At 31.3% G+C, this 20,512-nt stretch overlaps 1 protein-coding gene and 1 long non-coding RNA gene across 4 annotated transcripts; both read left to right on the plus strand.

Moving 5' to 3' along the window:
• The first annotated feature begins 4,885 nt into the window (after positions 1 to 4,885).
• Positions 4,886 to 7,832, plus strand: LOC149498321 (putative protein S-acyltransferase 1). 3 transcript variants are annotated; one of them, XM_089718144.1, is made up of 5 exons: positions 4,886 to 5,230; positions 5,394 to 5,573; positions 5,686 to 5,994; positions 6,358 to 6,579; positions 7,336 to 7,832. In XM_089718144.1, exons 1-5 carry the CDS (start codon positions 5,174 to 5,176, stop codon positions 7,747 to 7,749), a joined length of 1,182 nt encoding a protein of 393 aa, XP_089574270.1. In that variant the 5' UTR covers positions 4,886 to 5,173; the 3' UTR covers positions 7,750 to 7,832. The 3 variants fall into 3 exon arrangements, with proteins under 3 accessions (XP_089574270.1, XP_089574271.1, XP_089574272.1); XM_089718145.1 differs by having other exon boundaries at positions 5,686 to 5,973; XM_089718146.1 differs by having other exon boundaries at positions 4,886 to 5,222.
• Positions 7,833 to 13,503: 5,671 nt separating this feature from the next.
• On the plus strand, positions 13,504 to 16,005 carry LOC149498322 (uncharacterized). Its single transcript, XR_016319792.1, has 3 exons — positions 13,504 to 13,936; positions 14,914 to 14,985; positions 15,864 to 16,005. It is a non-coding gene; the product is annotated as an uncharacterized LOC149498322 (long non-coding RNA).
• The last annotated feature ends 4,507 nt before the right edge of the window (positions 16,006 to 20,512 follow it).

Below are 20,512 nucleotides of genomic sequence, written 5' to 3' on the forward strand. Positions count from 1 at the left end.
GGTTTCCTTCCCGTTCACAGTTCATAAGGGGTCATAGGAACTGCCTTACTAGGAACCCTATTAAGTAAATATGCAGCAGTCTTTAATGCATGCATCCATAATGATAAAGGTACAGTACAATTATTTAGCATACTCCGAACCATTTCCATAAGAGTACGATTCCGCCTTTCAACTACACCATTCTGTTGAGGTGTACCTGGCATTGTGTATTGCGCACAAATGCCACGACTTTCAAGGAACTTTGCAAATGGACCTGGACATTGTCCATTTTCATTAAATTTACCATAATATTCACCACCTCTATCAGATCTCACCACTTTAACTTTTCTATTTAACTGCCTTTCTACCTCATTAATGAATATCTCAAGGATATCCACTGATTGAGTCTTTTCATGCAGTAAATATACATAACCGTACCGTGAGAAATCATAGATAAAGGTAATAAAATACTTTTCACCACCCCAAGAGGGAACATCAAAAGGGCCACATATATCAGTGTGTACAAGTTCAAGCAATTCACTGCTTCTTATGGCTGGATTCTTTAATGTGTGCTTAGTTTGCTTACCTTTAATGCAATCTATACACACGTCCCAGTCAGTGAAATCCAATTGAGGTAAGATTCCACCTTTCACTAACCTCAAAATCCTTTCTTTGGATATGTGACCTAACCTTTGATGCCACAAGAAAGCAGAACATTCATTATGTGCACTATGTTTAATACCTATATTGTGTTCAACATTAAACAGGGATTCAATAAATTCAGCATCAAGATTAAAATGATACAAACCATCAATCAAAGTACCAGAACCATAATAGTACTTAAGTTTGTATAATGAAAAAACACCATTACAAATCTTAAAACTGAAACCAACATTATCCAACCTCCCTACAGAAATTAGATTTCTAGCACATTCAGGAATATAGAGACACTTTTCAAGATCTAGATAACAACCAGTATCCAGGATCAATCTATAAGTCCCAATTCCTTCTATTCGTGCCTTCATTCTGTTTCTCATGAATAGGAACTTTTTAGTTTCGTTTATGGGTTGGATCGAAAGAAATCCCTTTCTTTTCAAACCAAATCTTCCTTTTAGGACAGTCCTTCTTGAAGTGACCATTCTTCCTACAGAAGTAGCACTTCAATTCCTTACGGATTTGGCCCTCATTAACCTTCATTGGGGCACTGTCCCTTTTCTTGCCTTTCTTCCTTGATTTATTGTTGTTGCTGCTAGATCCATTATGAAATGTGAGATTGACGGAGTGTTCCTTCAATTTCTTTAATCTCCCTTCCTCTTGTATCAACATGGCTTTGATTTCCTGAATGTTTCATTTTTCCTTAAGGGTGTTGTAATTCACCTGGAACTGACCAAACTCAAGAGGAAGTGAGTTAATAATAAATTGAACTAAAAAGGATTCACTCACATCCATTCCCATTGATTTTAGTTTGGCTGCCAAATTCTGCATGCTAGTCCCATGATCATGAATGGATTGTGACCAATCAAACTTCTTGGTCGTCAGCTCACTCATCAAGGATCCTACGATGGATTTGTCAGCTATGTCCGATTGGAAGTATTCCTTAATTTTCAGCATGTACTCTCTTGCATTGTCTGTTCTGGGCATTGATGGCTTAACATTTTCAGCCATTGTCATCCTAATTAAGTTCAAGCTTAGCCTGTTAGACCGCTCCCAAGCCTCATAATGAGACTTGTCAGCTTCAGTGCTGGTCTCTGTAATGGCTGCTGGATTTTCAAAGACTAATGCTAGATCCAAGTCCAGAACTCCTAACTGATAATGGTTTTGTTCGGACCAATCAGCATAGTTCAATCCATTGAACTTAATCAACCCAGTGCCCATAGCAAACATGTTAAAGGAAGCTTGATCATTACACATATACTCATACGTTAATGCTTTGAGTAAACATAAAATGTGCTTTGAGTAAACATAAAATGGATTCAAACAAATAACAACTTTAATTATTCATCTAGATTCACCTTTGGGTAATATTTAAATGCATAGCTTTAATCAATAATGATGCCAAGAAGAAAAATACTTTAATAGACTTTTATTGTGGAGCAACTTGTGATCCTTTATGCAAGTCAGAGAGAAGCACGCCCATGCTACATTACAACACGCCCCGTGCTTCTCTCTAGAAGTCCATAGCATGCCCGTGCTCATTGCAGCACGCCCGTGCTCCTTTTTGGAATCCTATTACTTTTTTTTTTTTTTATATATTCCATTCAACTATTCAATAATGCTCCATACAATATGCATGTTATCTTTGGATATACATTCATATTAATTAGTACAATGATAAGTCTCTTTAGTGCCATTGATTATAATTAATGGTCTACCTTTGGGTAACCTAACAAATTATAATCAATGATCTCAATTGTTCAGTTTTAACTTTCATGTCATTTGACGACATCACACAAACATGAACAATTGAAAATTTCATAATCAATGTCTAAAATAATCCAAACAAGGCCACTTTGGTGACTAACAAGTTTTCCATTCATTAAACATTGATATATGCAAAACTTTTATGAGATCGAATTAAGATCTCAAAACTTTAATGACATAACACAATAAGATGTCATAACCTTTCTTTATAAATAGCAACAAAATAATTTATAAAGAATAAAGAAAACAAAAAGTTTTCAAATTTCTATAATTTTGGCTTCGCTTATACCATATAAATCAACTTCGCAATACCGAAATTAATTTTCATTAATTAAGCCAAACAAAACGCCATCAAACAAATTTAGAACAAGTACAGACTCTGATATCACATGTTAAATTAATCTTTAATATAGCCCAGATCTATTGTTCATAGAATTTGTTTGACAAGAATATACAATAATCAGAAGCGTATCTTGATCCATAACAGCAGATCTATGTTATGAGTTACCTCGTTGCGGCGATTCGATTCTCTTCGTAACAGCAGATCTACGTTTCTTCCTCTGGCTTTTTGTCCGTAAGTTTTCTCTCAATGGTCAGAGAATAATCAACAGCTACGGGAGTTTCTTTTATGAGCTTTCTCAAACAAGCTATCACCGTATGTGTTTGAGATAGCCGTCACACTCTCTATTTTATTTTCTTTTCTGTGTTCATCCTAAGCTGTCGATTCCTTTTACTTTTATAAGGCAGAGGAAGGGTATTAAAACCCTAACTGGCTCTTATCCATTAAGCCCAATAACCATCATCTTGGGCCACCTTAATTAGAACCAACCCTTTAATCACATGGGCCACATATAGATTATTAAATAATCTAACATGTTACACCCGAGCGTTGTTTCGATGCGAAACCTTGAAAACATAAAAATTGCTTGATGGCTTACTTACCTTAAATTCGGATTACCAGTTCAAGAATCAAGTCCATCGGATGTCTAGATCTCATTTTATGTTAAAAAAAGGTATCATCACGGAGCTTATTGCCGAGGCAAAATTTAAGTGTCTATATATAACTTTATCAATTATTTCATATTTTAACATCAATCATTACTAAAGTTATGCCAAACATCAACATTCATACTTTAATGGCTATTAGCAACCGTTATTGGCTATCAAGTGATACAAACAAATAAACCAAACGGTTTATAATGACAAAATATTTATTTTATTAAAACCATTTTTCGAAGAGAATACATATATAAGACATGGATAATTAAGACACCTATTATACAAAAACTACAATAATTTTGACAAAACATACTAATTCATATATGTCATCCATACACACATATGAAAGGACTAATCCTATGCATTAGAATACTAAAAAAACCACGCCACGTAGAAAATAAATCTAAAGTTAGTTAAGTTAATTTTTTTTCAAAGTTTTGTAAGTTATAATTTGTCAAGGTAGATGGATTTATCATTTACGCCTGAGGGCATCTATAATTGTTGTTTCGTTGTTGTATGATTCTACATATGCTAAATGTTCAATTTTTTGGAAAAATTATTTTATTGATTTTTTAGTTGATTTTTCACAGACTATTTAGTCTGAGGTCACATTAAGGGTTTAAATATCCTATAGATTTCTAAGACCTCAAACCTATTTATAGATTTTGGTCCAAACACCCAATTATTATTATTGGTACAGTTTTTATTATTCAAAACTTATTTTAATAAATAAATTTTAATTTAGTTTTCAAGAAAATAAATTATGGTTGTATTTATCAACTAGTTTTAGAATAATGTTTAGCATTTTGACTAGGGTTAAACACTAGCTCTATTAATGTTACCTCCTAACATTTAGAACTTTACAAAAATTAATTGAAAATTTTTATACTATTTTACTTTTAGAACTAATCAAATAATTATTTTTATCAAATACTTTTGTTTTAAACTATTATATAAATAACTATTACTAGCGCTAGTAAAACAACTGACAATTAGTAAAACAATAACTTACAGTTACTAGAACAACTAATATTGTGAAACAGAGCACATATATTAGTAGATTTTATCTCTTAACATAATTTATTAAAATGATTTACTACAACAGCTTATAGTTACTAGTCTATATGTATGGGATTCTACCTCTGAGTGTCCTTTTATAATCTTAGTTAAGGAAGTTCATCAACTTGTTTTCAGAAAAAAAATTCTAATTTTCCAAAATGTATTTCTTATTATAATCTATAAATAAATAAAGTTCTATAAGGATGCATATTAATTGGTATAAATTAAAATTATTAAAAAATAAAAAAAAAATAAAGATGGAAAAAAAATATGTAAAATGAATCAATTTAAATCTAAAAAAATATGGGACACTAAAATAAAAATATATGTTTTAATTTAGTTTAGAACACGAAAAAGTCGGTGGAATTTGGAAATGATTGGAAAGTTGTCAAGAAATTTGTTAGAGGACAAAAGAAGAAAGGTTGGTGTGTGAATAAGGTGCTTTCATCTTGTTTCTAAGTTTCTTTGAATTTTTGCTCCAAAGATAGAGAGAGCTAAAGGTAAAAAAAAGGGAGAGAGAGAGAGGAGAGAGGAGAAGAGAGGGATGTGAAAACGAAAACACCCACTGCCTTTGATATCATTTCAAAACATTTCTTTGATATTTTGTTTTGATTTGATTTCATGTGGGTGTTTCTTCCTTAGCATATCTTTATTGCTGTTCTTTTTTGATACAAAAAGGGAGGATTGCTCTTCCTCTTAGAATACATCATTATCAATGGACCCTCCGAAATCCACACCCGTGAGGCTTTATCAACTTTGGAAGGGTAACAATGTAATTTTTAATTTCTATCTCTCTTTCTTTCTATCTTAATTTCTTTCTTCTCAATGTAATTGTATTTTCTTTCTTTTGATAAATGCAAGAAACAAGATCATGTAGCTCATGAAGCATTGTTATGAATTTTATTATTGACAGAAGGTGTTTTTTGTCATGCTAGAAATTTCTTTGTGGTGGGAGATTTGTGTTTGGTCCAGATGCAGGATCACTATTCTTGACCTCATTTCTCATTGGAGGTCCTGCAATAGCTTTTTGCATAAAAATGATGTTGACACTTGGGAAAGATGATCCAAATTATAGCTCTCCAATACTAATTGGGGCAATTGTCCTTATTGTTATGGTTGGTAAAATGAGACTATATATATATATATATATTGCCAATAAAAATAATTGACCAATTCAACATTAAATATGTTCATCTCACCTCTTGTCTTGTAACCTTATACATGTAGGACTTTTCATTTTTATTCTTGACGTCGGGTGGAGATCCAGGAATAATCCCTAGGAACCCGCATCCTCCTGAATTTGACGAATTTATTGATATTAGCACCTCATCGATGGATTGGATCAATAATAGACTTTCCAGCTTGAAATTACCACGTACTAAGGATATAACGATCAATGGTCACTCTGTTAAAGTGAAGTTTTGTGATACTTGTCTGCTATATCGTCCACCAAGAGCTTCTCATTGTTCCATTTGCAACAACTGCGTTCAGAAATTTGATCACCACTGTCCATGGGTGGGTCAATGCATTGGATTAGTAAGTTGATCTTTATTATCAATTGATGTCCTAAGACTGGAAGAAATATAGCAACAATGTTACAACTAGATAATATATTAATAAATGAGCTCGATTGCTCATAAGATGCTAGAGACTTAACTTGAAAAATGCTCATTTGAACTCTTTCGATCAACTTAACTCATTTTTTAAGTATAAAGTGTGAATAAATCGACCTCAAGTTCATACATATACTTTATCAAGCAATTTGCTCGGCCACACTTATTTATAAGTTTTTGTATCATTTCACTTTTAAATTTGTTAGAAATTGAAAACATACTCTTAAAATTAATGGACTTGTTTTCCGCTGTTTATGCTAATTATGACCCTCTCGATTTGTTGCAGCGCAATTATCCATTTTTCATTTGTTTCATATCATCATCAACCACTTTGTGTATTTATGTGTTTGTATTTTCTTGGGTCAACATTCTTCGACAAGAGGGTGGCGTCTGGAATAACATGTCGAATGATATTCTTTCAGTTGCTCTCATTGTATATTGTTTCATAGCTGTTTGGTTCGTCGGTGGCCTTACCGTTTTCCATTTTTACTTGATTTGCACCAACCAGGTGAAACTTCTTACTCTTTGCATATTTAATGGCTACTTAATGGAATTTTAATTTCTACTTTATGAAATTAATATATATAACAATTTCAGATGACAAAGTTGTGCTAAAATGATTTGCGGTGTCAATAAGTTATGTTTCGGGTCAAAACATTCTTTGAAATAGGCCATTTATGAGTCTCGTACCCACAAATAATGTGGAGATATTGTTGGAAAATCTAAGAAAATAAAAAGCAGTATTCTAAAACAACGCCTATACAATCTCTCATCCCACATCATTTAAAAAATTTGTTAAAAAACCTATAATTCCTTATAAAAAATACACTTGAATGAGGTAGCACTTTAAATCACCAATTTCTAGGGAATAATACCATTAGCAAGTCTCCAAAGTGTAGGTAAATCTTGATTGAAAGAGGTTGTACATAGTAACTCAAAACTTGATGTAATTGTTAGTCTTTGATTTGATTGACTTTAGCCAGGATCTTAAATAATAGGATGAGGCTTTGATGCAATGATAAATAAAATTGCCCATTGTAGATTCAAACTTCGTTATGTTACATATATAGTTATTTATCATCCTATTAGTTTGCTAAATCATTTCACAATAATTTTGAACATGTATTACTTTCTCGTTGCTATAAAAAGTGACTTTTATGATAATTGATATAAGCAAGTGCTACTTTCTCACTGTGACTTTCATGCTTAGATATTTTCCTTTTTTTCTTTTTTCTTTTTCCTCTTTGCATACTTTGCATCACAGACCACTTACGAAAATTTTCGGTATCGCTATGATAAGAAGGAAAACCCCTTTAGAAGAGGGATTTTGAGCAACTTTAAAGAAGTATTCTTCTCTAAAATTCCTCCATCAGCAATCAATTTTCGAGAATGGGTATCAAATGATGATGATGCAATGATAAATGGCCCTGATATGAATGGAGGTTTCATTACCTCAAAAGACAGATTTGATTTAGAAATGGGAGGTAAAGTTGGTAAGGATGGTGGAATGAGACTTCCAAATGTTTCACAAGACTTGGATTATAATGCTTTAGATGATAATGTAAAGAAAAAGGGAGGAGAAGGAACTACTACATTTGAACCCTTTTTTCATCATGCTGATCAACAACAGAAAATTCCTATTGGAGGCAATGTTATTCAAGATAAAAGGAAACAATAGTTGTGAACATGCCACTTCTTGATGAGAAAGTAGAGGTAGTTATTCTGTTTGTGTGCTTTATATTATTTATACTTTTTATTCTATATTACCTAGTGAATTAAAATTAATGCTAACCATACTTTCATAACTCATTCCAAAATAGCTTCAAAATATATTTTTTTAAAAAATTCAAATTGTATAATAGAAATTTTAAATATTTCTTAGCAAAGCACAAACAATTAAGTGACTCAATCCACTAAATATTTTCAATTTGTAAGATTAAATGTTTATTAAACAACTAATGTATGTGTTCTTCAAGTATTGTGTCATGTGAGGATTAGTCCTTGGGATTCCACATCACTTATATGGAGTGTGTCGTGTGTATAATATATATAATTAAGTTATAATATTATTGTGTTAAATTTCTATGAATAGGTGTGTGTGTGTTTTTCTAAAAAAAATGAAGTTTTTCTATTAAAAATTGAAGTTTTTAAAACTTTCTTTTGAAATAAGTTGTACTTAAAAGTTTTTTCCAATTTTTAGTCCAATCTCATTTCATGGGATTCCATAAAGGTATATATATATTTTTCCATCATTTGTGTCATTGCTTTTTCTAATATACACACATATATGAGATGAAAAAAAAATATTAATATGTAACTATAAAATTTCATTGCATTTCTTGCACTTTAATTTATCCTATTGCAGTTTTACTCTACCCTCTATGAACATAATTGTGGTTCATGTGAAAACATGAATAAATGGAAACTTAACAATATATAACCTTTTCATTTAGTCCTAGCTTTGAACTTCATCATACACTTTCTCTATCCTACATTAATAATTAACTCAAATTACTCATGTAATTGAAGCTTTATTCTCCCCATCCTAAAAAATTTTCTAATCCAAATACCTTAACAACATTTGAAATGGGAGAGAGTGAGTAATTTTGATAAGTGGAAGAGCTAATTAGCTAACTTTTACTATTTGGGTTTTCCTAAGATTGAGGTTATTTAATGGTTTTCTTAATTTTTGTGCAATAATGTTAAATAGCAAAACTCGAAATGAGATAAAGAGAGTAATTTTGAAAAGTTGAAGAGTTTAATTAGCTTTTACTATTTGTATTTGTACTATTACATCTGTATTATTTGACTTTGGTATTTATTATTATTATTATTTTTTTTTATATTGCTTAACAAGAAGTATGCAGAATTTTTTATGAGAAGACTTGCTAGTAAAGTGGAATTGTAATACATAGTCTGAATAATGTGATTTTGAGAACCAAGGTTATTATTAGTGTATTTCGTCATATCATAGGAAATGCATAGAAATTATTCTGGAGATACTTTTGACATTTCACACGACCACTTGATAAAAAAAAAATCATTTCTTGTATGTAGCGAAACAATTATCCAAGGGCTAAATAGTGTAATTTAAAAAATTGATGTCACTGTTAACATATTTACCAAAAACCTAGGGACTACATAATAATTTTTAATTATAGTTACAAATTACCAATTTTGGATTCCACAAGTACGAATGACTAAACAAGCATAATATATATATATATATATATATATATATATATATATATATATATATATATATAGTGAAACATGGGTATGGTGGCACACGAGGATCTAAGAGTGGATAATTGGCTCAAGAAAAATAACAATATAGTTGTAGGTAGGGGTGGCCAAATTACGGTTCGGGGAACCGAAACCGTCGGTTCGAACCGGTCCCGAACCGTAACCGGAACCGGTGAGAACCGGAACCGGTGAGAACTGGAACCGAAACCGGAGATTTCCGGTTCGGTTCCGGTTCCAGAAATTCTGGAACCAGAACCGGCGGTTCCAGAAAACCGGTCGGAACCGGATTGGAACTGCCGGTTCTCGGCCGGTTAGAACCGCCGGTTCGAACCGACGGTTCTAGCCGTTGTAATTCCTGTTACTTGGAGCGGAAACATTTCCTGGAATTTGCTTTTCTTTTTTTTTTTTTTTTTGGTCAAATAAAAAGTTGAAACCTAAAAAGTAGATATGAATTTCTTTTTTTGTGGTGGGCCGACACTGCTTAACGTCTATCAGAGCAGTTTTTTTTTTTTTTTTTTAAATGTTGTTATGAAATATCTTAATTATCCCTCCCAACAGCCATAAACGACTATATAACTGCTACTTTCAAGGGTATTTTTAGAAAAATGAATTTTTAGATTTATTATAAATACCTCATTTTTTTTACAAATTCATTACAAAAAAATCTCAACTCTCTCTACTTACTCTCTCTACAATATACTACACTTTACTTACTCTCTCTCCAATATACTACACTCTACTCTATATTATTTATTTATTCTTCTCTACTCTACAATCTCTATTATTAAGTTATTATTCTCTCTAATTTTTTTATTCAATTTTTCAAATTATATCTTATTATCATATAATGGCAAGTGGAGGAAACTCAAATTCGGGTAAGGGCAAGGGAAAGATTGGAGAAACACAATATTCATCTATCCCTACAAACGATATCTATGATTTCACTCCCAACCAATTTAATTTTGAGGGATATCCAAATGAAAATTTGGATATTCCAACTCAAGAATCTGAATTTAATGAGCAATTACAAGAAGAGGAAGAGCAAGAGCAAAAGCAACGAGCACAAATTGTTGGAAGAGCAAGACAAAGTTTCGACATATTCGCCATTCATTTCACGAAAAAATTCAAAGGTGAGAAAATGTACGATGTAATTTGCAATTATTGTGGAAAATCTTATAAATTTAAACAAGCGGGCGGCTATGGATCATTTTGGAAGCATTTGGAGACAAAACATCCAACAAAAATAGGAGTTGATCGGTCTCAAACACAAATTACCGGGTACGCATCTTCTAACCTTTCTTTATTTCAATATTCTGAAAAAATACAAAAAGAAGAATTAGCAAAAATGATTTCTATTGAACATTTATCTTTTAGTTTTGGTGAAAAAGTAGGTTTTAATAATTATTGTCAAAAAGCTTTAAATCCTTTTCCTAAAAGAGTACCAAGAAATACTGTAAAACGAACTATTATTTCTTTATATAATAAAGGAAAAAAAGAGTTAGAGCTTTTATTTTCTCAAATGAAAATTCGTGTTTCAATTTGTTGTGATATTTGGAGTGATCATTGGCAAATGCATTCTTATATGGGTATTACATGTCATTGGATTGATGATGATTGGAAAATTCAAAAAAGAATTATTGCTTTTCGTATTTTTGATGATAAACATACTGCAAATAATATTTATAGAATAATTGTTTCAATTTTAGAGGAATATAAGTTGACGAAAAAAATTTTTTCAATTTCATTTGATAATGCTTCTGCAAATTCTAAATTAATTATTGAACTTAAAAAAATTTGTGAACCAAATATTGGTGGAAAATTTTTTCATATAAGATGTGCATGCCATGTTTTAAATTTATGTGTACAAGATGGTTTAAAAATTCTTGAATCTTTTATTTCTCCAATTAAAAAAGCTATTTCATATTTATGGGGACATCCCCAAGTGATGAAAAGTTGGGCTAAATTTTGTAAAGAAAATAATAAAAAACCAAAACGTTTTCCAAGGGATGTCCCAACTCGTTGGAATTCAACATATGAATTACTAAACGAGTCTTTTTCTTATAAAGAATTATTATGTTTTTTTGTTACTAATAATATTAAGGATATTAATTTATATCCACAAAATTGGGATATTTGTGCAAAAATTTTAGATATTTTAAAAATTTTTAATGATGCTACCTATAAATTTAGTGGGGTTTATTATCCTACATCTCATTTATTTTTACCTATATGTATTAATATTGTTAGTGCACTCCAAGAATTTAAAAATGATGATTTATTAAAAGATTGTATTTTTTCAATGAAAAAAAATGGTTATCTTATTTTAAAAATATACCACCTCTTTATCTTGTTGCTATTGTATTTGATCCTAGATGTAAAATTGATGTTTTATATGATTATTTGACTATTTATTATGATGCATTAAATCTTGAGTTAGAAGATAATGTTAATATAAATGTAGTAATGCATGAAGTTAAACAAAATATTATGCAATTATATAATGAATTTGTTCAAGTTTCTAGTTCATCTACTTCTACTTCTTCTCAATCTAGTATTCAACAATTTCCAACTCCAACACAAAGGGTAAGTGGTGTTAGTGTTGCTCAACAAGTTTTACTACAAAAACAAAAAAGAACAAGGGAATCCAGTTCTTTTTCTGAATTTGATAATTATCTAACCACTTCTTTTGAGTTTGGTGATAATTATGCAGATACTGATTTTCCAATTTTAGATTGGTCGAGTCGTCATGCAAATACTTTTCCAATTCTTTCTTTAATTGCAAAACAAGTTTTAGCAGCTCCGGTCTCCACTGTTGCGGTTGAACAAGCTTTTAGTCAAGGAGGTAACATACTTGATGAAACACGATCTCGTATGACACCCGATTCATTAGAAGCACAATCATGCTTGGATGATTGGACCAAGGCCGAACTAAGAGCCCAAGAAAATCCAAAAGAAAATGAAGATTTATATGATTTATACGATGGATCCTCAACGGGAACATCAAACGGTGGTGCAAATAGCGATTAAGGTAAATGGGGTGAAATTGGTATAAGGTAAGTAAGAACTACGTGGGCTTTGATTCCTCTAAACCCCAAGAGGATACGTAGGCAACTTAATTTTTTTTTAAAAAAAAATTAAGTTCAAGTCTTTTTTTTTTTTAAATTATGTTCAAATTTTTTTAAATAAAAAATAAATTCATTTGAAATTGAAAAATAACCCAGATATTGACAATCCTCAAAAGAAAATCACCACCAATGGATTAAGCAAACTAGCAAAGTGGGTTAGTAAGAAAAATAAAAATCTATACCCAAGTGGGACCCCCTCTTGGCCTACCTTTCTAACTTTCTTGGCCTTTCCTTATCTCTTCTTTCAAAATCTAATTCATTGTTTCCTTTCAGTGCGCCTAACACGTCTGTGTCTGTTAGTTTTTTTTTTTGGGTGTGAAATCTATTAATAAAAAATAAATTCAGTTGAAGAATTTTTTTTAAAAAAATTCTTATGTTCAAGTCTATAAAAAAATAAATTTAATTGAAGAATTTTTTAATTTTTTAGGTGTATTTTTTTTAAATAACTTTCACAAATTTATTAAATTTTGAAAACCGGTTTTCAAAATTTAAAATTTAAAATTATGCGATTCGCCGGAAAATCGATCGGAACCGTCGGTTTTGTCACCGGACCGGAACCGAAACCGGAACCGGAACCGGAACCGGATCTTTTCGGTTCGGTTCCGGTTCCAATTTTTTTGGAACCGGAACCGCCGGTTCCGGAACCGTGGCCACCCCTAGTTGTAGGTCATGATTGTCTAATTATAATTTATCAATGGTGGTTTACAGTCAGGAGGAAACTATTTGTCTTCTTAAGGGGCCATCACCTGCCAAACTTTTCAAAATTTATTTATTTTTTCTTATAAATTTTATTTATACTTTAAAAATATACATTTGCCTCCCAAACTTTTAGTTTTTACTTTTTGCTTTGCAAAATTAATAATTTGTGTAATACCCTCGATTACATAGTTCTAGAGATTATCATGTTACTTAATATTATCTGGATAGCTAGAATAATTAGGATTATCTTAATTTTAATATGTAGGACTACTAATTATAAGTTATAATGCAAATTAAAGTTAAATTTTAATAAGGTTAAGTGTACCTAAATCATGGTAATGGGAATTTAGCTCATGAAGCTCCTCAATCAAGTATTTTGAATTAGTACTTAAAACAATTAACATTTAAATGTCTAAAGTGTTCGGTTAAGGATTTAATTGGTGTAATTGAATTATTAATTTTTAGAGAATGATTAAAGGTAAAGAAATAAAAAAGAAAACAAAACAAAACAAAACAATAGAGAGAATTGAAATGTTATCAAGGTGGGATAAGGATGGAAATTATGATAAAGCTTAGGTTAGTAATCATAAAATCACTATAGGACAAATTCCACATCTTCCCCTTTTACTTTAAATTTGGCCAACCTATTACTCTTTCTTCCTCATTCTTGATTGAAAACTCTCTCTTCTTTCTTTCTTATATTTGGCTGAGCACTAAGAAAGAGAGGAGGACATTTTTAAGTTGATTTAAGAAGAAGTGGATTTAAGGTGGAAATCAAGCAAAGAAGTACTAAAGGTTAGTAATTCTTTCTATAATTTATGATTATATGGTTTTAGTATGTTTAGTTTTAAGATTGAGTATGCAAATTAGGTTTTTTTGTAATTAAATGATTTTAATTAGAATTAAAGAGGATAATAAATGGATTGAATTGGTTTAATGATGAATTTATATTTGGAATTAGAAAAGAGGAAGAAAACTCATGAATTGGTCTTGTTGATGATTTGGTCAAGTTCTGTGACTTTGAAAGGATGATTTATAATGGTTGATTAGTATAGTCTAATGATAGTACATGATGAACTAATTAAGGTTATGAGATTGAATTTAATGATTGATGGAAGGAGATAACCAATTCATTGAAGGGTTTATTACTTTTGAGCCAATTGGAAATTCAGAATGAACTTCAAAAATTATGAAATTTTACAAAGAACTATCTTAGGACATTTGGGATGTTGTGGTAAAAGGGCAAGTGCAACGGATAAAAGGAAATGAAGTTATAACTAATTATATGCACACTGCTCAATATAGAATTTAATTTAAAATCAGGTAGTGTTATTAGGGTGTTTGGCTATGCAAATGAGCTCCAAAATTCATGAAAGTTTATATGGAAGTAGCCTGACATGTGAGGAAGATACTATTAAAATTTTAGAATAAATAGATTTGAGGAACTAGAGATATAGCCAAAGAAAGGCAAACTACTCATATAATGGAAAACTTATATTCCATTAGTTTGTAAAGAGTTTAATATGCTTTTGATATGTTATTAAGTCCTATTATTTAGTTGTTATTTTTATGATTCTAGGATGAGATTAAGTGTTGAAAATAAAGTAATTCATTCCTAAATTAAGGTCATATGGTACTTGGTTAAGCATATTGAAATTGAAGGAAAAGCATGAATACAACATTCCAAAACTTAATTTGCATTCCTATGATAGTCTGTGTGTGTGTTTATCGGGTAGTGTGAAGTTAATATGAATATTAATTTCATGCTACAGTTTTTGAGAGAAGGGGATTGGAAGATAAGTCAATAAGTAGAGGCGAAAGGCTAGGGGAGCATTCCAATTCAGGTTAGTGCATTACTCATTTCTTACTTTGTTTAAAACCAAAATATATTTGATTTCACCTTCTAAATTCATAAAATGATTTATAAATAAAAAGAAATATTAGAATGAAAATTTTATCGATTTTAAAAGATAAGAAATATGATTTGATATCTTATAATTTTAATGATTATTAAAGTTAAATTGAAAGATTGTTTGTATGAGAAAGGAGGATGTTGGGCAATTATTAACTGTAGTATGAGGGGTGGCCGTGAATGAATGTTTTAGCAGTGTTTATGAAAATGGATTATTGCAATTATGTTTTAGTTATGCTCAATATATGAAATGATTTATAGTCTCACAGCAATTAATAGACATGGTTATTACCCTGCCGATATCACTTCATTGGTTGAAGTTGATATTATGATTGATATGAATATAGAAAAGAATGATATCGCAAATGATATTATTCCCTCCTAGATAAGGTTGGGATTGTCCCTCTTCTATTGAGATTTATATCACAGATTGAGGTTAACTTTGTCTTAATGAACACATAGGATTGAGTCTATTTAAGTTGTTGAGACTAAATTGGATGTTGTCAATCTTCTTGAATTGATGCTTTTTCAATAATTATGATGCTCCGTGACCAATTTAACACAAGGGTAGTTAACTTGATTTTCGAGGCAAGAATCTCTATTACTATTATTGATATACTTTCTTACTAAACTCTTTATTGAGATGAAAGAAAGATTATTCTTTAAGAAAGCTTAAATGAAAAGGATTTTGATCTAAAGCTTTATTTACAGTTATGGTTAACATTAGAAAAATATAAAATTACACTTGATTTCATATATATGCACCACTAAGCAATTTTCTTAGCGATAGTGTTTTCTGTACTATCGCAGGAAAAAAGAATGGAGAAAGTAGGAGAGTGAGTCCTGCTAGTTGCGAGATTTCTTTTTGTTTAATATAGATAGAGAAGCTATTGTTGTAGCTATTGTGTATATTGTTTCTTTTTGGAATTTTTTATGATGTATAGAACATTAACAGAACATTCATATGTAAATGAGCATATATATGTAATTAAAGCTTCTATAGACTTTTAACGTTTGTATATAGATAAGCCATATATATGGTTTTATTATCACTTAAAGTAACTTACTCTTATTATTATTTATGTGAAAATAAGATTGATCTAGTATTTAATTGCATTTCAATTGGGCTTATGGGTTATGGAACCATTTGCGATGAATGAACGTGCATAATTATAATACAAAAATTTATGATGTTATAAATATCTTTCCCTATATATATATAAATGTATATTTTAAAGAAGGAAAGACATTTTGACCCTACTTCTAAGTGATGTTTTGAAAATAAATTAACTAATAAAGATGTATTTTGAAATTGTTTTATTTAAGTCCATTGTAGTAGGTATGACCATGGTTCTAGAACCGTCGATTCTGGTTATTAAAAAGATGGAACCGGAACCGAACCGTTTTTAGACGGTTTCAAAAATTATTTTTGATACGATTCAAATACTTATATATTTTTATACCAAAATCCCCCTAAATTAATTAGTAAAATGGCTATATTTGTGCACTTATACTAGGAAATTTATAGAATTGCAGTGAAATGACCCGGAAAATTTTTTTCAAAAAATTTTCTTCTAAAAAATTAATTGAAAATTTTAACAAATGAAATTTAGCAAAAAAATTTTTTATTATTGATAAACTAGACTTGTAAACCAGTTTGAATTTTTCTGAAACAAAGTGAAAAACCCGTAAATCAAGCAAGAACCGAATTAGACCATTGAGTTGGACCAAACCGATTTGAATCGAATCGAAATAGCCTAGAAACCTTAGATTTTTTTTCTTTTCTCATCTTCTTCTTTCTTTCTCCTCGGTGCTACTCACCTCTCTCTCCCCCTCCCTTTCTTTCGTTCTCTGGCCACCGGCCACCATTTTCGACGAATGAACACTCTAAAGCCATCTACTTGTTGCAAGGAGTTTGATTCAAGCCTTGGTTTGCGAGATTTGAGCCCTGATTGAGAGAAAACTTATTGGCAAGATTTGACATCGTCGCAGCATTGTTTTAGGCCATTCACGCCGTTTTCAGTGACTTGAGGCTTCGAGGTAGGTGTCGATCGATTCCTCTCCTCTCCCTCTTTCTTTATACTGTTTCGGTGTCGAGTACGGTGGTCAGAATCGAAAAACCCAAAGCGATGACCACCGGACATTCTAGGTCGATTTTTGGCCAAATGCTTAACATCCATGTTAAATTGATCACATATTAGTGATCTTCTGATCATAATAAACAAATAGATGTATGGTTTGCAATTTTTGGGTGTAGTTGGATTTTTTTGACCACCGCTCCTGGTGGCGGTACGGTGACCCCCGGTGACACTCCGGCGAGGACCCAAGAGGCAGAATCATCTTCTCCTCGCGCGGATCATGGAATCAGAGTCCAATTTTTGATTGGTATGCTCTAAGACCTAGTTCCCCATTTTTGGTATAAATTCCAAATTTAAAACTATTAGTTGATTAAGTTGATTTCGACTAAATAGTTAATCGAATATGATTCTTGTTAGGGAACCTCGATAGATATTTAACTATTTAGCTACTCTTTATGTGAAAATAAGTAGGAATTCCAATTTTTGTCCTTTAAATTAGTATATAAACTGAATGTATATGTAGAAATGGTTGATTATTGCTTTTATTATAAACTCTTATGAAGGATTAAGGATTCTTTAGGTTGATAGAAGCTAGTTAACTAAATGCTAAGTTTTTAAGATCTTATTAAGGAAGTATTAAATTTATATTCATTTTGAATGAGCTATAATGCTGAAATTTTACATCGTAATGAGAAATAAGTTAAACTTATGTATATATTTAAGTTTAGGTCAATGAGAACTTATTATTTTGGTGGGAAATAACTATTGCGGATAGTTGGTATCATTTTACCTAAACTAACAAAGAATTGGATATATTTTAATGCTTTTGTTAGTTAGTGTTGGTTATTACTGGATAACATTACTTTTGCTAGATAAACGATTCAATCATAAACCTTAGCAATACCTAGAAGTGGTATTTTATGTTAAAAAGAAGAAAGTTTATGAAGCTTTAGTTGAATTATATTTAAGCGGAGAATTGGGTTACTCAAAAGATACATTATTTTATTATAGTCCAATTGAAGGATTGACTCTTAGTGGCTAGTCTAGAATTTTATTAAATGATATTCATACCTTGTGTAAGGTTAATGAAATAAAGATTTGTTTATATATATATATATATATATATATATATATAAAGGGGATTTTATTTATTTGGTAACTAATTAAAGAACTAATTATTGATATAAAGTATAGTGATTGATAATATTGTTGTAATAAGTGAGAAGATTACTTTCAGTTGTAATTGAGGGTTATTTTACTTTGTAAATTATGGTTGTATTGTGATATGGCTATTAAAGGAGGATGGGAAATTTGACTTGATTGGTTGCCCGATGGATGGGCTATGTGGGTTGAATGGATATTTAACGAAATTATTGATATTTAAATAGGTGGATAGTCCTATTTTTAGGGGAGATTCTGTCGATAATTAGATTAGTTTTACTTGTAAATAGGTTATAGGATTTATTTAGGATAATCCTTTATTATTATTTAGGGGAATGCTTTATTTAATTCTTTTCTCTCCTTCCAATTTCATTTCATTAGAATCACTCTAGTCGGTTCATTGATTTGACAAGTTAGAATCGAAACTTGGGTCTTTTTCCATCTAACATAGTAAATAATAATAGATAGTATTTACCATTTGCATCATACATAAATTCATTACTATAGAGAGCTTTGTCTTTATTTATTTATTTATTTTCAAGTACCACCTATTATATTATATTATTATTTAATACTCTTATATTCATTTGAGTTGGTATATGAATGTCTATTTGCGCTCTTGCATGATAGCATTTAATTATTGAATATGCTTGCATGTAATTGCATTGTTTGATTATTTGTGTTGTGCATATATTTGCCTTGTTTGCGTGGAATTGGGATGAAGTAGGTCACCATGGGTTTATGAGGGCGGTCTTCGATACCGTTAACCATGTATGGGGAGATCGGCGCCCCCGTGTGCATCTCATGATATGGATTATATGGAAAACCATAGGGTGGCCTCGTGTTGGTATGGAAAAGAAAAGAGAGTATAAGAAAAAAATGAGACGGCTGGTCAAGCGAGGATTAGATCGGTCGGCCATGTACGGGGGATCGGCTCCTTGGTGCACACTTTATAAGAGGATGGGCCATGTGTGAGGATGGCTCATCGATGTTTCGGTGACGCCACTGACCAATTTCCACTTGTTTGATTACCTAAAGGTGTAATTACTTGTGGATACTGATGTTGTGCCATATGCTTGATCGGTTGTGTGTTCATTTTAGTACTTTAGGAAGCATTTCGTGTGAATGTTTGTGTTGTGCAATAATTACTATTCATTAATAAACTTGTTTAACTTTTCCAGGAAGTAGATTCTTCTTTGTCCCAATTACAGCTCTGTTTTTCTTCACCGTAGAGTTAGAAAATAAATTTTCTAATTTCAGTAATGTTGACGCGTGTCTTTACGCCCCCGCCTAACCAGTGAGGATACGAGGATGCGGAATGAGGAATCATGGTTGACCGGAAGTCTTTAAAATCAAGGATTGATTTAAACCAAATTGAGGGTGACTGATTTATAGTAGAGTTGCGTCACGCAGCTATAAGGTGCGTGACGACACTGATAGTTGCGTCACGCAACTCCAATTAAGATGACGTCACCTTGAAAGCCGACATAACGGTTTTACATTCTGTTTGGATACGTGGCAACGGTCCAGAAAGTGAGCTACGTCACGTAGCTATCGGGTCCGTCACGCAGCCGTCAGTTGCGTGACGTAGCTATCCCCTGTTGCCCTAACCATATAAATACTGCGTTTTTTATCTTAATGGGAGGGGATTTTTAGGACGTAAAAAAGGAGACAATTGCAGCTAGGTTTTTCTACAGAAACTCTTCTGATTTGTCCTGAAAAAAAAACAGCTTTTAGTGATTAATTAGATTAAAACAAAAATCATACAAAAAGAAAAAAAAAGGAGAAAAGCAAAAGAGAAGGGGATATTTGTTAAAGCTTGGTGAACAAAGACTTCTGAGACTTTGAAATCTCGTTCCTTAAGACGTTCAGATTGTTTGCAATCCTCAATCTGAGGGTTAGGTAATTATCTAAAACTTTTCTTGGTATTTTTAGTTGTTAATTCATTATTATTATTTATTTTGTTGATATTTTAGTAGTGTGATATTGATTAAACGGTATCCTGCCCATTATTAGATGTTTCTGAGTTATATTAAAACAAGTTTTGATAAAAGGAAAACGTAAAAAGGGTTTTTGAAAAGTAGTTACAGACCCGGGCAGTTGCGTCACGCAACTACAAGATGTGTGATGGAACTATTCATGTCCAAAACATAATGATATAACCCCGACTAGTTGCGTGACGGAACTGTTCGTGTTTATGATTTTATTTTACTTTTATTT

The sequence above is a fragment of the Jatropha curcas genome, chromosome 2 (assembly GCF_041381405.1).
Source record: "Jatropha curcas cultivar XTBG-Jc1 chromosome 2, XTBG_Jcur_1.0, whole genome shotgun sequence".
In the NCBI taxonomy this organism is placed as follows: Eukaryota; Viridiplantae; Streptophyta; class Magnoliopsida; order Malpighiales; family Euphorbiaceae; genus Jatropha; species Jatropha curcas.